The sequence below is a fragment of the Phragmites australis genome, chromosome 16 (assembly GCF_958298935.1).
Source record: "Phragmites australis chromosome 16, lpPhrAust1.1, whole genome shotgun sequence".
NCBI lineage: Eukaryota > Viridiplantae > Streptophyta > Magnoliopsida > Poales > Poaceae > Phragmites > Phragmites australis.
In genome coordinates this window covers 2,537,558-2,558,988 of record NC_084936.1, presented here as the reverse complement: position 1 = coordinate 2,558,988, position 21,431 = coordinate 2,537,558, and the positions used below count along the sequence as shown (strand labels likewise).

At 41.6% G+C, this 21,431-nt stretch overlaps 2 protein-coding genes across 2 annotated transcripts; both read left to right on the top strand.

Annotated features, from left to right (window-relative positions):
- Positions 1-4,718: 4,718 nt before the first annotated feature.
- Positions 4,719-11,090, top strand: LOC133894910 ((E)-beta-caryophyllene synthase-like). The gene is made up of 6 exons (XM_062335107.1): positions 4,719-5,268; positions 5,350-5,713; positions 5,810-6,031; positions 7,024-7,159; positions 7,606-7,857; positions 10,562-11,090. Exons 1-6 carry the CDS (start codon positions 4,857-4,859, stop codon positions 10,844-10,846), a joined length of 1,671 nt encoding a protein of 556 aa, XP_062191091.1. The 5' UTR covers positions 4,719-4,856; the 3' UTR covers positions 10,847-11,090.
- Positions 11,091-11,403: 313 nt separating this feature from the next.
- LOC133896009 (uncharacterized) lies at positions 11,404-15,951 on the top strand. The gene is made up of 4 exons (XM_062336526.1): positions 11,404-11,575; positions 11,693-12,311; positions 15,291-15,468; positions 15,564-15,951. Exons 1-4 carry the CDS (start codon positions 11,404-11,406, stop codon positions 15,654-15,656), a joined length of 1,062 nt encoding a protein of 353 aa, XP_062192510.1. The 3' UTR covers positions 15,657-15,951.
- The last annotated feature ends 5,480 nt before the right edge of the window (positions 15,952-21,431 follow it).

Here is a 21,431-nt window from a genome sequence, read left to right as displayed (position 1 = left end):
ACGTCGATGATCTCATTGTCAAAACCAAAAAGAAGGAAGATCTTATCTCCAACCTACAAGAAATGTTCAACAATCTGCGCAAGAATTGAGTCACACTGAACCTGGAGAAGTTTGCGTTTAGAGTCGACGTGGGGAAACTACTCAGTTACATGGTGTCCTACTGAGGAATCAAAGTCAATCCTGAGAAGATCAAAGCTATTGAATAGATTCAACCTCCCAAGTCAGTGCGAGAAGTTCAAAGACTAACCTGATGCATGGCAACCCTTAGCCGTTTTATCTCCCGACTTGGAGATTGAGGACTTCCGTTCTTCAAGATACTAGGACAACATGACAAGTTTGAATGGTCAAGAGAGGAATTGAAATATTTGAAGAGGTATATTTCTTCCCCCCCCCCCCTATGCTAATCACTCCGAACCCTAATGAAGATATGCTCATATACATCATGGCTGGAACACGTGCTGTAAGTGGTGCATTGGTGGTGGAAAGAGAAGCACATGACAAATGAGTGAAAAGCTAGCGATCGGTATACTACATCAATGAAGTGCTCCACAGTCCTAAAGAATGCTATCCGCAGGTGCAAAAGCTATTATATGTTGTACTAATGGCCTCTCACAAATTGCAACATTACTTCCAGACTCACATGATTATTGTACCATAAATGTTCCCACTCCGCGAGATCTTGCACAACAGATATGCAATTGGCCAAATCACCAAGTGGTCCATTGAACTTAGAGAATTCGATATCTATTTCATGCCTCGAACAACAATCCAGTTGCAAGTACTCACTAATTTCATGGTCGAATGGACAAAACCCGATCAACCCCAGGATGACCACGGCCACTTATCGGATGTATGGACACTATTTTTCAATGGATCACTCACGCTTTAAGATGGAGGGGCTGGGATTATATTGATCTCTCTAATGGGAGAAAGCCTACAATACACTTTGTAGATCAATTTTCTAGCTACGACTAATGTAGCCAAATATGAGGGTCTACTCATAAGTAGCTTCTGCTATTGGCATCCGCTGCCTACTTGTGGAAGTGGATTCACAGTTGGTAGTGAAGCAAGTTAGCAAGGAGTATACCTCATGGAGGTGAGGAAACTGGAATAGAATTTCGTCAGAGTTGAGGTCAAGTATATCCCAAGAAAGGACAACCGCCACACCGATAGTCTTGCCTGCTTAGCATCCTCATGATCTCCAGGACAACCAGAGATTTTCATAGAGAAACTCTCGAAGCAATCTATGAAATCATCAAAGGACACAACCGAAGGAGTGGTGATCTACGAGACCTATAACCAGCTTGGGGACTCACTAGGGATTGATGCTCCAAAAGGGGTCACAAGGGAACTCATGGCTCAACTGGAAAGTGAAGTTTCATGGATGTGAGCTTGAGGGTTACTTGTGTAAATTGAAGTGATAGATTTTTTAGATCATAGGAACTGCCAAACCATTCATTGGTTGTTTGCTTGAATTATTATGTATGATACAGATGGTGTGCTTAAATCAAATAATGGATTCCATTAGGCACTACTGTCCATGCTCTGACAACGCAAATGACAAGTTTAGGAAGAGAGGCTAAGCTTAATACAATGACTCTATCATCCCAATCTGTTCTAACGATTCATACTACCTGCAATCTTACTAATTTTTCAGTGATTAGTCGATTAGCAAATGATCTCTATATGCATTGATCCTCTTCTTGACTTGCTGGAGAATTCTTAGATTAGCTGTCAACAAAATGTGTGTATCACCGATCCGCATAGAAGATGAGTTTACTCATGTACTCAAAGTCAAATAAGTTGACCAGTGACGTTGGTTGCTCGTTCTGCTACTAGGACTGAGTCTCTGTTGCTGACACCAAGTCCCCGTGCTCCTCGGGCCTTCGTTGCTTCTCCCCATCCAAGTCTAGTGAGTTTTTTTATTTTCATATTTTTTATTAAATATTTAAATAAATAGACTTTTGGGTCAAAATTTGCAGAAATAGGCGTCTACCATCTTCTAAAAGGGCTGCAGCCCTTTCAGAGGATGGTAAGGATGGCCACGATGGCAGCGCCACCCCTTACCGCCCTCTAAAAGGGCGGCTGGGGCTAACCGCCCTCTCAGAGGGCGGGTAGGGAGTAATAGCTCTCTGTGAGTGCGGGTAGGCCCAGATATGGTGAATTGGTTTGTTTTTTAATTTTACGTTTGTATTGCTCAATATTAAAAATAGTGCACATTCATTCGGTGAAAAATATTTGAAATTGATATGTTGCAATTTTGGATCAGAATGGTAAAAAAGTGGCAAATATGGCATCATGGAGTAGTGATATTTTGAAAATTCTGGATCATTGTAAATTTGTCGATATTTGATGAAAAATTGTATCAATAATTATTTAGTGACGTATTGTTGGGAGGATGCAAAATCTAATTTTGTGTCCTTTCTCAAGGCAGCGGGACATTGTAGTTGAGAGGGATGAGAAATGAGTGGTGTATCCATGGATGAAGGTGGGGTTATTTATGGTGGCGGAGGGCAGGTGCATGGAGTGAGTGTATGGGCTTGGCGAGAGGCTCGAGCATTGGATTCCCTGTTCAAGAATGGAAAAGTTGTGGCATTGATGCTAGGCAGAGATTCCATGTGTCAAGATACATGTATTGTTATTTAATTTATGGTTAAAGCTCTCCTGTGTGGTCACTTCTTGTCTACAGTCTGCGCCTGGACAGATGTGTTGTCATTTCATGGTTAAAGTTGAGTCGTGCGGTTACTTCGTGTCTACAGATTACGCCAAGACAGAGGTGTTGTCATTTCATGGTTAAAGTTGAGTTGTGTGGTCACTTCTTGTCTAAACCTAGACTCCCGACAGAGGTTTCGAGTGGTCACTTCATGTATAAGTAGCTTTGTAAGAAATACTATTCTAAGTCTATCGTGAACGGTTCATACAAAGCCGAGGATGATAGAAAGTAGCGTGTGGTCACGTTGGATTAAGAAATGCAAATAGCGTATGGTCACATTGGAACAAGAAATGCAGTTATGACATGGTAAGTAGACCATAGAGAGTAGACATGTCCGAATATGTAAGAATAGTTCGCTAATCGAAGATGCATATGTAAGTTACAAAAGCAAAGGTACAATCCTACTGCTGTCTCCCTTATTGACGTTGGCCGGTTCCACCATCATGGTCCCGGTGCTGCTGCCACTGGTTCGCCCTCACATGGCCCCTAGAGTAGGTCAAGGCATCAGGTGGACCAACCTGCCTGGTAGGCCTAGTAGGGATCAAAGGTGTCGAGGCCTCCTCCTGGGTATGGTATGTCCGAAGTGGAGCACTGGGTAGCTAGGAATGCTTGAGGATGTCGTAGTCCGGTGCGCCCCCAAAGAAGTCCCTCACGAGGTCAAATGTGGGGTCTGGCCTAGGCTCATCCTCCTGATTTACTCTCTAGGAAGGCAATGACCTAGCAACACTCTCTCTAGGCCTATAAGCACTCATCACTCACTACTCTTGTGTTTAATTGCCTTGAATAATCACATTAAGTACTTTGGTAGCTTGGATGTCTTCTCAAGTGTGTATAAGCTTTCTCTAGACTCCAGCAGCATGCCACACCTTCAAATGACTGGGTGTAGAAGTATTTATAACCTCAAACCCACGTACTAATCGTTAACCCAATAGCTCAGAAAAGTTGTTAACACCGAATGATTCGGTGAGAACACTAGTACTAACATTGGATAATCCGGTGAGTACACTCTCACAAACTAGCTATTGGAACTCCAATCAAGCCTCTGTGAATATCGGATACACCGGTGTATACTTTGTCTCCATCACCAGACTATCCAGTGAGTTTATTCTTAGCATACGAGCTAACCGCATCCTCTCTGTGTAAATTACACCGATGTAAGCATCCGACGCACATCACTTCATCACCGGACTATCCGGTGAGTTGACTTCAGCCAACTGAGCCAATATAATCCTCTCTGAAAATAATGCTCTGGTGTGTACAGCCTTTATCACCGGGCCATTCGATGTGTTGAACTTTGTTCTGCCTCTTTGCACTGTTCATTATCCAGTATGTGCAATACAATGATCACTGGACCATCTAGTGCTTTGATCTTCAACTTCGAAGCTGCAATCTTCTTTGGACAAAATGCTCCGGTGTGTATCTTCTTTGATCACCGGACATTCGGCGAGGTTTTCAGGTCTCTCTCCCCTTTTATCAAATATGCTCCGATGAGTTCAACACCTAGAGTATCGAACCATCCGGTGAGTCAAATCTTCCCAAAACTTCTCTAATTCAGTCCAACTTTGTCCCGACTGCGGTGACTTCTTCATATATTGCATCTACGAGACCTACTAACATATATTCTTAACAAATATATTAACTTCATTAACTATATTATCATTAATCATTCAAAATCACAATCATAATTTAATAAAACCATTTTCGCTACAAGTTTCCATCCATCTGATTTTAATCAGAGGCGAATTATGTTACTAGAATGCATGACTGGACTATTAACATCAATGCATCCATATTTTTGGTGTGCTTGCTTGCCCTGCCGAAGCTAGTACTGATGAACAGTGGACTGAACTATTAACTCAATGAGTTGTAAGTCGTCAGCAGAGATTCTTCGGTACGATCACAAGATCAATAGTAAAACTGAGAAAGAAAGGATGTCCATCCGTCTATCAGAGCGCCGCTGACATGACCGTACGTTTGAATGGTATTATGATCTACATCACTAATTATTGTGCGCGTGCGTCTATATAAAGCCAGCGAATCCAGCCATCTTCTTCAAGCTATCCACCGCCCTCGAGCTCAGGTATCGATCATCCAGCGCTAGCTAGCATTCTAGCAACCTGTGTGATCAACCCCAGCCGTTGCTATGGCGACCACCACCCACGGCCCCATCGCTCTGGCCTCGCAGTCGACGAAGCAGCCGTGCACGCCGGCAGAGCTCAATCCCCGGCCGTACACCCCGAGCCCCTGGGGAGACTTCTTCCTCACCCACCAGCCGTGCACGCCGGCAGAGCTCCTGTCCATGAAGGAGAAGGCGCAGGCCAGGAAGGAGGAGGTGAGGCGGATCTTGCTGGACGCCGCAGCCTCCTCCGACCTGGCGCGGAAGCTGGAACTCGTCGACGCGCTGCAGCGGCTTGGAGTCGACTACCACTACAAGAAGGAGATCGACGAGTTGCTTCGTGCCGTATATGATGACAAGGATGGAGCTTCTGATGACCTCTATGTCACCTCGCTGAGGTTCTACTTGCTCAGGAAGCATGGGTACACCGTCTGTTCTGGTAAGTTCAGCAATACAAGCTACAGGCTATTTGCTTAGTAGTCTATACTTTTGGCTGATGATGCCTTTTTTAATGTTGCAGACATATTTTTGAAGTTCAGGGATAATGAAGGATATATTGTAAGCAATGATGCAAGATGTTTGTTAAGGCTGTATGATGCCGCATATCTTAGAGTGAATGGGGAAGAAATACTCGATAATATTATTACTTTCACCAAGAGTCTGCTTCAATCTATTGTAGAATATCTCGAACCAGACTTGAAAGAAGAGGTGAAATTTGCGTTGAAAACACCTCTTTTCAGGAGACTCAAAAGAGTAGAAGCGAGGCAATATATCTCAATATACGAGAAAAAGACTACCCATAATGACGTGGTATTGGAGTTTGCAAAGTTGGACTTCAACATTATACTAACTCTATATTGTGAGGAGCTAAAAGATCTTACATTGTAAGAAGAGTCACTAATAACAGAGTGAAGTTGCAGTATGTACTTTCATTATCAATGTCTCTATACATGTTCTTATACATATATATCTATTTACAGGTGGTGGAAAGAGTTCCAAACGCAGGCAAATATATCAAGCTATGCACGAGATAGGATGGTGGAGATGCATTTTTGGATGCTCGGAGTGTTCTTTGAGCCCCAATATTCATGTTCACGAAAAATGCTTACACAACTGTTTACGATGGTATCCATACTTGATGATTTGTATGACAATTATTGCACCACAGAAGAAGGCAGTGTCTTCCTAGCAGCACTGCAAAGGTTAGCATCACTTATTGTTCAAATTCATTACGCTGCTTATTATATATAGTAACAAAGGTCTATACTCTATGCCTCCTTTGGATTAAAGGAAATAAAAGTGGAGGGACGATCTCATATATAGGATTTGAATCCTATAGGAAAAATTCCTATACAGTTCTTTGGAAAAAAGGATTGAACTTCAAACATTCCTATGAAATGACTTGTTTAGTAGGAATTTTCGAGGATTTCTAACATGAGGCCCAACCTCATGGAAAAAATATTGTGTGCCCATCTCTCTCTTCTAATGCCTGTGTATTTCACGTGCTCCTTCCAAGCGGTCAATCCTACAATTTTCTTGTATTTTGCAATCCTTTGTTTTGCATTTACATTCCTACTAAAATCTAGTGTGCTTTTTTTTTCTGTTCTAGTGTTTTCGCATTCCTACATTCCGAAGTAGCCCTAAATAATTTATTTTTATGATACTATATGTGAAAAATATGATAATATATTATAACGCTTTTGAAAAATGGACACTTAAATTAAACTACTTTCTAGCTTCTACCACAAAAACGATGCCCTTTTGACATCAAAATGGTCCTAAAACATAGTTTTGAGAAGCAATTTACATATTGTAATATTTAAATAGAATAATTTAAATTAGAGTATCATAAAGTGTTTTTGAACAGTTTGTGCCTTTTCATGTTGTGGATCTCAAACCTTTGTGAAGATATTTTTTAGTGAAGATAAAATTATATGTAAGACAACAAAAGGACTTCGAGGGAGTATATACATGTAGTGCAAGAGTATTTGTGGATACCTCTTTTCTATGTTTGTAAACACAAGCCTTGTGATATTAAGAATATTGTGAAAAACATAATCTCAATTTACTTACGGTATATAGCTTATCCACACTAAGCATTATTATTTGTACGTAAGCTATATATATATATATATATTCTATTTTGTTATTAAAATTTGGTAAAAAAATCGCATTTATTTGTTGGAAATGGCAGGTGGGATGAAGAAGTAGCAGAGCAATGCCCAGCATACCTAAGGACCTTATATATAAATATACTTACCACTGTAGAAGCTATGGAGGAAGAGCTGAAACTTCAAAAGAACAAACATGCCAAGTTGGTAAAAAGACTGGTATGGCTTATGTAATCTTATCGAAACAACATAGGAGGCAAATTATTGTGAAGAATCTTGGTTATATTATGCGTGTAGCTTTAAATGTTCATTGTGCATCCTTCCGATTGTTAGATTTATAATCTTACTTTGTACAGTGCAATCTAAAATCAATTCACTTATGTAATTTAATTCGATACCAAATAAACAAGCATGAAATATCTAAAATTAATCTAATCTTACAAATTTCACCTTGCATGTGTAATAGATTACAAGTTTAATGTGTAACCGCTTGGTCTAATCTTAATTATTTTCCAGAGAAAATTTTAATTTTGGCATGCTTCCAAGTTCCAGCTGTAGTGTGTGTTTGAATGCATATGGTATGCATGCAGCCAGCCATTAAAAAAATGGAAAAATAGTCTAGCATATATGTATATTTGAAATTTACATTTTTCACATGTATTTAGGTAATCGACATGGCCAAATGTTATCAGGCTGAGGTGGAATGGCGTGATAAGAAATATGTGCCAGCCACTGTTGAAGAACATCTAAAAGTTTCGGCACGTAGTAGTGGTTGTATGCACTTAACGAGCCAGGGATTCATTTCAATGGGAGATCTGGCAACTACGGAGGCTATCGAGTGGGTCTATACCTATCCAAAGATTATCCGAGCTGTTTGCATTATTGCACGCCTTGCTAATGATATAATGTCGTACAAGGTATACGTCTCTCTCCTCTCCACCATTTCTGCAGTCTCTCAGGTCAGACTCCCAACTGGAATAAATCTTCTATTCTTTTCAGTAAAAAAGTTTCTCCTGCTATTCAAGCTGCGATCCGGGCCATCTTTCCTGTCCCTATGGTCTCCCATTCCACCTTTCACCTTGGTCACCCTTTGCTTCTAACTCACAAAGATAGGAATAAAGCTTATGAGTTTATTTATCAAAAGTTCAAAAACAAACTCACCACGGTCAAAGCCAATAAACTCTCTCATGCCGGCAGGCTCACTTACATTAACTCTGTCTTTGCCTCCATTCCCATTTACTACATGACCAATGTCCTCTTCTCCAAAGCTTTCATGGCCAAGATCAATACCATTGTGAGGCGTTTTTGGTGGTCTGGTGTGCAAGAAGGAGAGTCCAGCAACCCTATTCCTTACAGAGCCTGGGTTGATCTTTGCCAACCAAAAAATAGGGGAGGCCTAGGTATTAGAAACCTTGAGCATGTCAACCGTAGCCTCATCATTAGATCTGCCTGGATGATTGCTTACAACCAAGATCCTCATCTCTCTTCCGTCATCAAAGCTAAATACTTTCCCTTTAACTCTTTCTGGACTGCGCCTTCTCATGGGGCAAAATCAGTCTTCTGGTCTTCCATTATGCAGGTCAAAAATGAGCTCACTTCAAATTGCTTCTACCAGATTTTGCAAGGTAACTCCAATATTTGGTCTCAGCCTTGGTGTCCTATATGGAATAACATGCATGCATACTTAACCTTAAGCACTCAGGGTGAGCAAATACCAAACATTGTCTCTGACTTGTGGCTTCCAAATTCTAAAAGGTGGGATGAGGAAAAAATTACTCACTTCTTTGGGCAACAAGCTGCTCAATCTATTTTGCAGGTTCCAGTTTCTCAACATGAAGGTGAGGACATTCTATGCTGGAAACCAGTGGCATCGGGTATTTGCACAGCCAAGGAGGCTTATAGGCACCTTGCAGGTCAACATTTTCAGCCCATTCCACAACAAGGAGAGAGATCCCTACCAATTCCTATACTAACATTGCTGAATCAGATCTGGAAAGATGGATTAATGCAGCCAAGAGTCAAAACTTTTGCCTGGAGATTATTGAGGCAAGCCATAGCCACAGGTGAGAGAGCTGGAAGATATTCCTCTCACATAGATGAAAATTGTAAAAGGTGTGGCATTCGAGAAAATGATCATCACTTGTTTTTCACTTGTGTTTTTGCAAGAGCTGTTTGGTTCTCAGCTGACCCCCCTTTAAGATCTGATGTTTTACCAGAAGATGATACTGGGATTCATTCTCCTATCATTTTTTTGTTTCAAACTGGTGTTCATAAAGTTCACATCCATAAAGTTTTTACAACTCTGTGGTTCATTTGGAAAGCTAGAAATGATCATAGGTTCAATTCGAAAGTTTGGACAGTTCAGCAGGTTCACCATTTAACCAATGCCACCGTCCAAGCTTTTAACCCTTTTGCAGGTACACAGCACAATAATCAATGCATACAGGAGCAAGAGAACAGCACTGCACTCATTAAGCATTCCCATGGTGTACAAGACCATGTAGAAGCACAGGTTATAGTACAACGTGTTCAGATTGGAGGAGCAGCCAATGCACATCAAGATGATATCTCCAGATCAGTGCAACACATACAGGAGGGGGAACAAGGTCCACAACAACTTCAAAGGCAACTAAATATTTCAGGTATGCAAAGTAATTTGAGGTCTTTACTCCCAGGTCCAAGGTGCTACGCTGATGCCGCCATCCTCCCAGATACGCAAATAACTGAACCTCGAAAGGCAGGTCTGGGACTTTTCATTCGCAACACAGCTCCAAATTCATCTTTTGCAGGTATATTCATCACGGCACATATCTTTCAAGCTCATGGACCTTTGATGGCCGAAGCACAAGCTGTCAGTCTTGCAGCAAAAGTGGTGAAGTCTCTAGGCCTCAACCAAGTGACTTATATTTCAGATAATCAAACTTTGGTGACAGCCCTGCACAAAGGCGATATCATTACAACGCCGGGTCACTGGAACTTGCGACCAATTCTTGCTGAGTTCTTTAACAACAATAGAGAAATTCTATTCGAAGCTAGAAAGATTCGAAGAGAACTTAACAAGATGGCTCACAGCCTGGCCCGAAAAGCTTGGAATCAACCTGACAGGACATCCTGTTCTTTCATGTGTAACAATCTCTTTCATGATCAACAATGTCCAGTACTCGAGGCATTGCAATCTTCTTCCTGGGGTGACTTTCACCTTTGTAGAATTACTTGTGTTTAATTGAAGTTCCGCTTTTTATCAAAAAAAAAAAAACGAGCCAGGCATTCATTTCAATGGGAGATCTGGCAACTACGGAGGCTATTGAGTGGGTCTATACCTATCCAAAGATTATCCGAGCTGTTTGCATTATTGCACGCCTTGCTAATGATATAATGTCGTACAAGGTATACGTACTACTTAACTCTATATATCATAAGTGAAAATAAATAATAAATTTAACTGAACCATTCCTAACTTTTCACTGAAAATACTCTATATAGGGTCTTTCTTTGGGCCTACGGACTTTGTACACCTGTAAATACTTTTTATTTTAATGAAATAGAAAAAACCAGTAGGGGGCTCTCTCCTCTGTTGTTCCGCTAAAAAAAGAACTTTTCACTCATTCTCTTTTTCTGAAGCGAGAACAAGAATCGAAGAATATGGTATCCACGGTGCAAGCTTGTGCGAAAGAATATGGTGTCACAATAGAACAGGCAACAGAAAAGCTCAGAGAACTAATCGAGGAAGCGTGGATGGACATCACCGAGGAGTGCCTCAGACAACCACAACCATTGACGCTTCTGGACAGGGTGGTCAATCTGGCACGTACAATGGATTTTCTATACAAAGATGTAGATGGATACACCGAATCATACACTATCAAAGACACTTTGGATTCACAGTATGTGGATCTAATATATTAAAATCTTATGACAGTGGCCATGATCATGCACGCCAGCTTAATATGAAATCATTGTATAAATGTGGACAGTTAAGATCAGTGTTGATGAAATAATGTAGTATATTTTATCGAATAAATGTAATGATCTCCTCTTAATTAGTTTGTATGCTACGCACAGCTGTTTTTATTTTTTGAAATTCTATTGAACTTGAGGCTCGGCAAGATATATCGCTGGCCACCAACACAAGTATATCAGCATCGTCTGACCAAATTAACCTGATCAGCGCATCCATGCAAACACCAGTTCCAGCAAAGAAATGGCTAACTCCAGGAGCTACTAAAGTTCCATTCGCATTCATTCCTCCCCATCCGCCACTTCTGGCTCCTGTTCTTTTAAAGAAAAAAGATAAAGCACCATCATCACAGTTGAGCTTGATGATCCATTTCTTAGCTACCGATCTACCAAATTTTCTGATAGCCCATAATCCTCCTCTGGACGACTACTCTTCCAAACGCACGTGATGGGCTGGATCGGACCGTACTTGGGCCTGACCATATCCCTAGTCTCTAACAATCTAAATGCGGGCGCGTTCGTCGCTTCTGGTGATGTTCACGTCGGTTTTTGATCGTGAACCATCGGATTACTTCATCACCAGATCAGGATCATCCGATACGGTCTGTTCGCCCCGCACCGTGTCACAGGCTTCCGGAGGCTTCGACAAACTTCTCCGCTCGCCCGGCCGCCTCTCCAGTGCTCTCCTTCCTCCTTGGCGGCAAAAGGATACCGACCTCTTCCTCCCCCATCCCTCGCCTCACCCTCCGCCTCGGCCTCCCGGGCCCCGAGTGCCCCGACCGCGACTGCTCTGAGGACGTCGCCGCTGCTCTCTCCCTCGGCCCCCTACCGCCCCCCCCCCCCCCCCGCCAAGACTACCGCCACCTCCAAGCGCGCCTACCCCGGCTCCTCCGCCCACGGTGCCGGCTCGGCGTTTGCGGGCGCCGCCACCAGGACCGGCGAGTACAAGGCGTCCCCCCGCAGCGCCGCCGCGCAAAGGTAATTGCTGGCAGGTACCTCCGTCGGCGCGCCGGATCCATATCCCATCGGCCTCCGCTGCAGCCCTCCTTCCCCAGCTCGCACACGTCTCCCTCACTGCGGGCGAGCACATGCGAGGTAATGCCCCCGACAACAAGCTGCTCGAGGAGCTGAGGAAGGTGCACAACTTCTTCCTCCGCTCTCCCTTCCGTGGCGCCCTCAAGGTCAACAACGAGCTGCTCGAGATGTACGCCAAGTGCGCCGCTATGCCCCATGCCCGCAGGACGTTCGACAATAGGCCTGAACGGAACATGGACTCATGGCATATCATGATCGACGGCTACTCCGTGAACGGGCTTGGAGACGAGGCGTTGCGGCTGTTCAAGCTGATGAAGGAGTGCATGGCGCCGACCAGCCACACTTTCGTGCTCGTGCTCAATGCTTGTGCCTCCCCAAGGTGAGCGCACCGGGTGGAAACCTGTTTTGATCGATTCGTACAGGGTTTTGCATTTTGATTTGGGGATTTTTGAACTACGTTTTTGCGGATCCGTATGGGCGGCTCCCTGTTTGCTTGGTCTGAGAAATTTGTGCTCCTGGAATTGTATGATATCTGGTTTCGCGCAGAATAACAAAGGCTGGAGAGCATTGCAGTTCTATCAGAAGATGGAGGATTGTGCATCTAATAAAATATCTATAGTCGATGTTATCTGTGCTTGCACTCGACTTGGAAATATTAGATAGGGAAAGAGCATACATGGGCATGTCGTCAGGTCTGGTCTGCAAAATTATCTTTTTATTTCAGCATCACTTGTTGATATGTACTGCAAGTGTGGAAGACTGGACATTGCTGTCAGAGTATTCAAAGCTCCTGCTGAAAAATCAATTGCTGGCCGGAACTCCATGATATCAGCTTTTGTATTCCATGGCCATGGGTTCAAATCTATAGAACTTTTCTGGAAGATGAATGATTCTAGAATGAAAACCACAAAAAACACTTTTACTGCTCTTTTGTCAGCTTGCAGTCACTCTGGACTTATTGATAAAGGGTGGAAGTATTACCAACTTATGTCAAAAAATTTTTGGGATTATCCCAACACCAGAACACCATTTTTGCATTGTAGACATGATTGGACGGGCTGGTATTTGCTCCATGTGGAGCCTGAAAATAGTAGCTATTATGTAACTGTTTCAAACCGTTATGCATACAAGATAAAATACTTGCCTTACGCCTGTGGTCATAGCATTGTTGATTAAATGGTGGATCAAAAACCATGTAAGCTATACAGTGCCAAGAATGACAAAAAATGTTCCACTTCACCGAGTACTTCCGGCAGGCTCTCTCAAATGTGACACAGGTATCTGATTCAAAAGCTTTGCTTTCTACTCCATGTTTTTCAATGAGTTCTGTCTACTCTATGTTCATAAGGTTTAATTTTCTTAACCGCATGGCATAATTTTCTAATTCTGTTTCTGTTCAAATGCAATAGTCCTTCTATTCCACTGCTGTTTCTTTATTGACAATTGTTGCTATAAACATATCTTGATGATAGTACTAAAAGCTACGTGCAGTATACCTTGATGAATTTTTTCTCTAATTGTGCCAGTATTGGATAGACTGCTACTTCTTTTTATATGAATAACTTGATATATGTCATGCATTTTCTTGAACTTAGTTTCTGGCTACTCTGTAAGATGTATAATTAGCCTTCCAGTACTCATATTCTTATGAATCGCTGTCATGTCCTTTCAAAGGTTGTGTTCAGTAGAATATCCAAAATTATAATGTGGAATCCACATTGTTTGTGGATTGTTTCTCCATTGCCTATTTGAACTGTTGCAATTCCTTTGAAAGTATCTAATAGATGAATTATACTTCTCCACCAGAATGATCCCCTTTGTCCCATGCCAGGAAGCTAGCCATTGGCATAATAATTTTCCCAAATGAGTTTGGCCCAAGGAAGTTTATGCTTATTAAAAAATTTGTCCAAATCTTAAGCAGAAGACATCATTTTGTACACTGAGCTTGATTACACCAAGTGCAGCTTCATTCTTAGGTCTACAAACCATTTTCCAAGCTGCAAGTGATTGCTTCTTAGCATTAATATCTGAGTCTCTCCACAGTACATGTATTTTTGCTGGTTAATAACCATGCTATTTTCTTTGCAGGTTGTCTCAGCCCTTGCTGTTGACCATGCAGGATCCAGAGTGCTCTCTGGTAGCTATGACTATACAGTGCGTATGTATGATTTCCAGGGTATGAATTCAAAGCTGCAATCATTCAGGCAATTAGAACCCTTTGAGGGCCATCAAGTTCATAGCCTAAGTTCGAGTCCAACGTCAGATCGATTCTTATGTGTTACAGGTTCAGCTTAGGCCAAGGTATTCTACTTTTGTAATCTTACAGAATTTCCCAATAAGCTTCAAAAATTGTTATTAACATTTAAGCTTCAAATCAAATATATGACCAGGAAGGGCTTACGCTAGGCGAGTTTGTTAAGGGTGATATGTATATTCGTGATCTGAAGAATACAAAGGGTCACATTTGCGGGCTTACAGGTGGTGGGTGGGATGTGTCGGAGTTCAAAAGTCAAAAGTAGGTAGTTTAATCTATTATGTCTTTGTCAGACATTAATGCGTTGTTTCTATGAAGTAATATCAGGCGGCCCTAGAATGCACTGTAATTGCTTTCTTTTAGTATGCGATTGCTTGGAGTTCATCATTTTCCTATTGGAATGAACAAAGCTTCTATCATTTGAACTCTGGATAGTTGAAGCTTGGTGTTTATACTTTATAAATAGGTCATCAAACCTAAGCTAGCAAGACCAATGCGAATTGTGGGTGCCATAGGAGATGGTTCAATACAGGTATATCCCTTTGTTGCATTGTCACTTTATTCTTGATATGATCTCTTACCTGTATACTGTATCCTACTTGATCCCAATGAATAATTTATATGGGATTTTATTAGCTTTCCTGTATGTATAACTTTGCTCCAAACGAAACAATCAAACTTCCACCTATATGAAATATTGCATTATATATTTATGTGTTTTCTTACTGCCTTCAGTGCTGAAAATATTGGGGTTCCGCCAGTCGCTGAAGTCATATGGTTTAAATAGATTAGATCAGTTCAATTTGATTCCTCAATGTCCTTTTTTAGAGATGTCAATCAACTGCTTCAGCAGTTAATTACAAAGTAACACAATGTGACTGAATGTAGTTGTTGAAAATGCCTATATATGATGTCTCCATCATGATCTCTGAATTTTTCATAATAGTTGCTGCTGCTCTAGCAGCCTAAACAATTGGATTTTTCAGTATTCCTTTTTCCTGGATTTTATTTGGATTTTTTTTTTTGCCGAATTGGATTTCTAAGAATTTGCTGCTACTTCAGTTCTTTTGTGTTACCATTTTGTGACATGTATTTGAATAACAGGTTTGATGACACAAATCCAGAAGCTGAAAGAAAAGAATACATAGACCACATTCAGGAAATTGTCCATTGGATGAGATGGGAGCCGTACAAAGTAACATACACGCGTGACTATTTCCAAGCTTTGTATGAGCATGCTGTTCAGTTAATACGGAAAGGGCTAGCCTATGTAGATCACCAGGTACTTTCCATCTCTCCTGTACATAGTTTGACCAAATAGTTAATGAATCCTTGAGAAATAAAATGTGTACATGCTGATTGGTATATGCTTGCTAGACCGCAGAAGACATCAAGGAGTACAGGGAAAACAAGATGAATAGTCCACGGAGGCATAGGCCAATTGAAGAGTCATTGGCAGCACTCCGTTGACAAGGAGTATCATCATCTGCAATAAATTCTTTTATTCGTGGAATTGAGATAATAGCTTAATTCGCGTTGACCGTCTACAATATCAATCAGATAAGAGCTTAACAAAACAGCTCCTCGAACCATGGTTGTTTTGCGTCCTCTAAAGATTTGGTGTTTAGTTTCTGTTTTAAATCACTTTCATCTTTTTGCAGCGCATTATCATTCATTGCACTACTTTTGCTAACTAACTCATTGCACTATTTAGACCAATCATATTCCTACCTTAGCGACGGGCCATACGGTGCGCCAATGGCGCGCTATTTTCTAGTTTCTTTTCTAATTTTGGTCGGGCTGGTAGAGGTCGTACTTGTACTTCCTACGCGAATGCTATACTTGGTGTATGCACCATCATGTCTGAGTTTCAAACGTTCCAGGTAATTCTGTGCTTGGAGTATATCTTTTATTTTGTCAGGTATATCTAGTAATGTACCAATCAAGCTATCACACACATTCTTCTCGATATGCATGGCATCAGTTGCGTGTCGTACAACTAAATTCAGCCAATAAGCTAAGTCATAAAAAATAATTTTCTTTTTGAACATAGGAGCTCTAAGATTAGATTTTAGAACCGGTGTACTCTCGTGTCCCTTTTCAAGGATAACTCTAAGTCCCTTTTCCATCTCATATACCTGTCTCCAAGTGCGATGCTTAGGAGATGATCAATTCTCAACTTTCCATCAAAAGCTCTTCTGTTGCTGCGGTACAGATGATCCATGCGAAGAAATGTATGATGACTTAGGTACACCATTTATCTGCTATTCTTCAGCCACAAGCTCTCTATTTCATCTAAGCAATACACGCATGCAAAGCAACATTTGACAGTCTGGCCCGATAGGTTGCCAAGGGCTGACCAATCTTGGATTGTTATGAATAGCATTACGCATAGGGTGAAGTTCTCTCACTTGTATTCATCCCATACCCGCACACCATCATTCCACAGTGTTACAAGATCTTCCATTAATGATTTTAGGTAGATATCTATATCATTGTGAGGTTACCTCGGCCCTGGTATTAGCACTGGTATCATAATGTACTTTCGCTTCATACACAACCAAGGAGGAAGGTTGTAGATACATAGAGTCACGTGTGAAGTTCTATGACTATTGCTCATGTTGCTGAATGGATTCGTCCCATTCGTACTCAGCCTAAATCTTATATTCCTCACATCTTCTGCAACGGGCTTTTTGTATTTCCTATTGATGTTTCTCCACTGCATAGAACCAGCGGGGTGTCTCCCATCATCCTTGTGCTCCTCAGTGTGCCATTGCATCAATTTAACATGCCTTTTGTTCATGAATAAACGCTTCAAACGAGGGACTATATGAAAAATACCACATCACCTTGACGGGAGGCCTTTTCTTCTTTCCTTCACCATCAATATCATCACTATCACGCTTGTACCGTGTTGCACTACAGATGAGACACGCTTCCAAATCTGCATGCTCTCTGTGATACAACATGCAATCATTTGGACATACATGTATTTTCTGTACTTCCAACCCCAATGGGCATACAACCTGCTTGACCTGGTACGTATTTTCTGGAAGCACATTTCCCTTTGAAAGCAATTTCTTCAAGAACAGTAATAACTCTGTGAAGCTTGTATCAGACCACCCATTGCTTACCTTCAATTGTCGCAGTGAAAGCACGGTATGCAACTTTGTGTGCTCCTTCTTGTAGCCCAGGAACAACGATGTTTTAGAGTCCTCTATCATATGGTGGAACTTTTCAAACTCTCTTTCATTGGTGAAGTTCCCCTCCCTATCGCGTAACATCTGCTCCAGATCATCATCATTGTCAGCCAACATCTACTCTAGATCATCAGCAACCAATGTATCTCCGACAGGTGGCATATCGGTGTATTCGTCAGCCGGTATATGAAAGTGCATCTAGCCCCTATGTGTGGTTTTGGTAATTAATGACAATACATATGGATTAACAATGTTGTTGAGATTGTTAGTAGGTTGTTCAATAGGTGAAGCCTAGGTGAAGAGACATGCATGAACTCTAGGTGAATGGGAAGATTGAAAGTACATCGAGATGAACGAGCTCTAGGTGATGCTCTGATGTGATGCATGGAGGAGAAATATGCATCTAAATAAAGGAGCTCTTGGTGATGCTCATAAGAAGAAGAAGCTCAATAAGATTAGCAATAAGCTTGAAGGCTAAGTTACTTGTGGAGATCAAGTAACTAAAGGTATGACTTGTCAATAGAGTTTTATGGACTAAACCGTGTGCTATGTGTTTAAGAATGAGTGGGGTTAGGTTCTATATGAAGATTGACAATATGCATGAAGGCTAATAAGTTACTTGTGGAGATCAAGTAACTTAAGGTATAAATGTTGTCATTTAGGTTTTATGGATTAACCCATGTGCTTTGTGCTTGAGAGTGAGTTGGGGTTAGGATCTATAAGAAGGCATAAGTTGAATTGAAATCACATATGCCAAGAGTGAAGAACAAAAGTGGACTCCATATATGAAAAAGTGAATTCCTTGAAGATGTCGAATACAAAGTGATTTTCTATGGCAAAACGGTGAAGGGCAAGCAAGACTCGGCTGCGATGGACCATCCGTGGTGAAGGGAAAGCAAATGGCTTGGCGCCGAAGGCCCAAGGCGGTGGTGAAGAGCGAGTGAAGGCTTTGCGCCGATGGACCGTGCGAGGCTATGGGAAGCTATGCATGATTCACATAAATCATATAAAGAATCAAGAAGAGATGGAGTGAAGATTTTATGGAAGTTAGCAACCCTCAAGGTTTGAAAGAAAAAAAGCGGTACTTGAAAGTTTTCAAATGCTCAAAGTGGTTCAAACGAGTTTTATCTTTGAATTTGAGTATAAGTATGCCGCACTATTAAGAGGGATGCAACGTGAGCTAATTGTCGTGTCTTAGTGCTCAAGAGTTCCCAACCAAACCCAAAGTGAGAGTTTGTTGTTAAGAGTCCGGAGCGGAAAGTGCGGAAGTGTCCAAAATGGGTTTTGGAGTGTTCCTAATTTGATCCTATGTGTTTTAGGTCATGAATTCAGTTGGGATGTGTAGCCCTCTGAATAAGCTTTCCATAGAGTCCAAAATCGTCGAAATCGGACTCCGGAATCAAAAGTTATCGCCGTTTTTCGGAGGTCAGCTGTGCTGTGGCCGGAGACTCCGGTGTAGGTCGGATACTCCGGTACCTGGAAAGGCCGGAGACTCCGGTGAAGTCCGGATACTCCGGTACCTGGAGTGGCCGGAGACTCCGGGAAGTCTCCGGGGCTGTTTTCTGGGTTAAGTGCCGACCGGAGACTCCGGTGTAGGCCGGATACTCCGGTAAAAGTCCAGAAAAGAGCGTAACGGCTAGTTCTGACACATTCTGTGACCGTTCTGACGTCGTATTTGGATTTAGGGCCGGATACTCCGGTGTTCACCGGATACTCCGGCCAGTTCTGTCAAAAACAGTAACGGCTAGTTGTTTGGAGTGGGCTATTTATACCCCACTCACCCCATCCTTTGGGACTGCTGGAAGGGGCACGAAAGAACACATTTTTAGAGCCAAAAGAACCTCTCCCACTCCATTCTAGTGTGTGATTTGAGAAGAAAAGTGAGTTGGGTTGAGAAATTGGAAGATTGAGTGCAAGTGAGCTAAATCCATTCTTAAGCACTTGAGTTCTTGACAAGAAGTTCTCGAAGCGTTTGTTACTCTTGGAGGTGAAGCCTCCTAGCCGGCTAGGTGTCGCCAGTGAGCTCCCGTGCTTGTGGTGAGCCGCGGAAAGTTTGTGAAGGTCGATCTCGCCTCCGGAAGGAAAGAGATCAAGTTAGTGGAAACCGAGCTCAAGTGTGACCGAGCTTAGAGAGAAAAGCGGTTGAAAGAGACCCGGCTCGTTAGAGCTTCCTCAACGGAGACGTAGGATTCACGGTGGTGAATCTGAACTTCGGGAAACAAATTTTTGCGTCTCCTCTCTTGTTTCCTTACTTTTAAGTTCTTGCTCAAATCTTTGTGCATATTGCTCGATATACTTGTTTGTGTGTATTTGAGTGTAGGTTCTTCGTGAATCTGCTTGGAATCATCTCCGGGAACACACGACATCACTTGGTTTGAGCTAGAACCCTCTACTCATTAATTTTATTCAGTTTCGGGCTCAGTTCTGTACAGAACCCGGAGAATCCGGCCTTTACCGGAGTTTCCGGACCTGTACACACCGGAGTATCCGGACTATGGATACTCCGGATGAACAGTGTTTTCAGGCATATGAACAGTATTTTCCGCATTTTTCAATTTAAGTTTTATTGCATATCTCTTGCTAGAATTGAATAATTTTAGTCACCTTAGGATTGTAATTTTCACATTTATTTAGGGTGATTGTGCACTAGTTGAGCCTAGCATATTTAGGTTTTTCTCTTGTGAAAAACTCGTTAGTTTATATTCCGCTGCAAGTTTAGGCCAATGGTAGAAAGGGTTGAATTTTTGTAAAAACGCCTATTCACCCCCCCCCCCTCTAGGCGACATCATTGTCCTTTCAATTGGTATCAGAGCCAAGTCTCTCTTTTCGGGCTTTACCGTCTAGAGAGTAAAGATGTCGACTAGTGGATTAGTGCACGTAGAGCCACTCCTTTTAGATGGTTCTAATTATTGTGATTGGAGTACTCGTATGCTTAATATCTTTAGGGCCATGGGTCCTCAAATAGAGCGAGTTGTAGATGTAAGCATTTCTCCTCCTAATGATAAACTCATATCACCCGAAGAGGAAGAGAAATGCATACATCTTAATGCTCAAGCTACTAATGTCTTATTTGATGATTTGAGCATAGATGTTATTGAATCAATCTTGCCGCTTGAAGACGCTCATCTCATTTGGACTACTCTTAAAGAAAGATATGACAAGCCCAAATGTGATGAAGAAGAACTTCTTCCGAAGACGTCATTTGTGGAATGCTCTACTTCATCATCACACCATGAAGAGCACCAAATGACTTTCTCCTTTGTCCAAGAGGATGTCACTCCATCATCCATTTCACCAACATTTAACAACGAGCAAGGTAATGAAATGGTGAGTGTTGTAAGTGAGTGTTCAATCCCTCCTTTGGACTTTAACAACACTTGCAATGAAACTTCCATATCTAGTAATGTTGTTAACCCTTGCATATCATCTAGTGCAAAAATGCCTACTTATCATGATGATATGACTCTTTGCTCTCATGGTGATGCATCTATTTCTACTATTATTTGTGAGACTTACATTTTGAAGGAAATAGAACTCTTTGAGAGACAAAACCTAGGTGGAGAAGCATCCACCTCTGCAAGATGCTCATCCTCTCACATTGATTCTCCATTATGCCTTATGGCAAAAGGTAAAAGGAAATTGGTAAGTGAGATAAATAATGCTAATGCTAGTTCTAGTGCTAGTGATAGTGATGAGCTTGGGTTTGATCTTTTGAGCAAAAAGAATATGTCTAAAATGATCAAGCTCTTGCGTATAATACAAGATCATGAGGAAAGCCTAGAGAGGCAAGAGGAATTCCTCATTGAGAAAATTGAGGAATTTAATGCTTTAAATGTGAAATATGAAGAACTTCAAGAATCTCATAGTTCTTTATCTAATCTTTATGGAGATCTTAAAGTTAAGCATATTTCTTTGATTGATAAATTAGATGCTATGCCTCTAGTGGATTTAGAAAAATCATGTCCTAATTGCAATTCTTTATCTAAGGACAAATCCACTATTTCTCCCGTTGATGATGCTTGTGCTACTAACTCTAATTCTTATG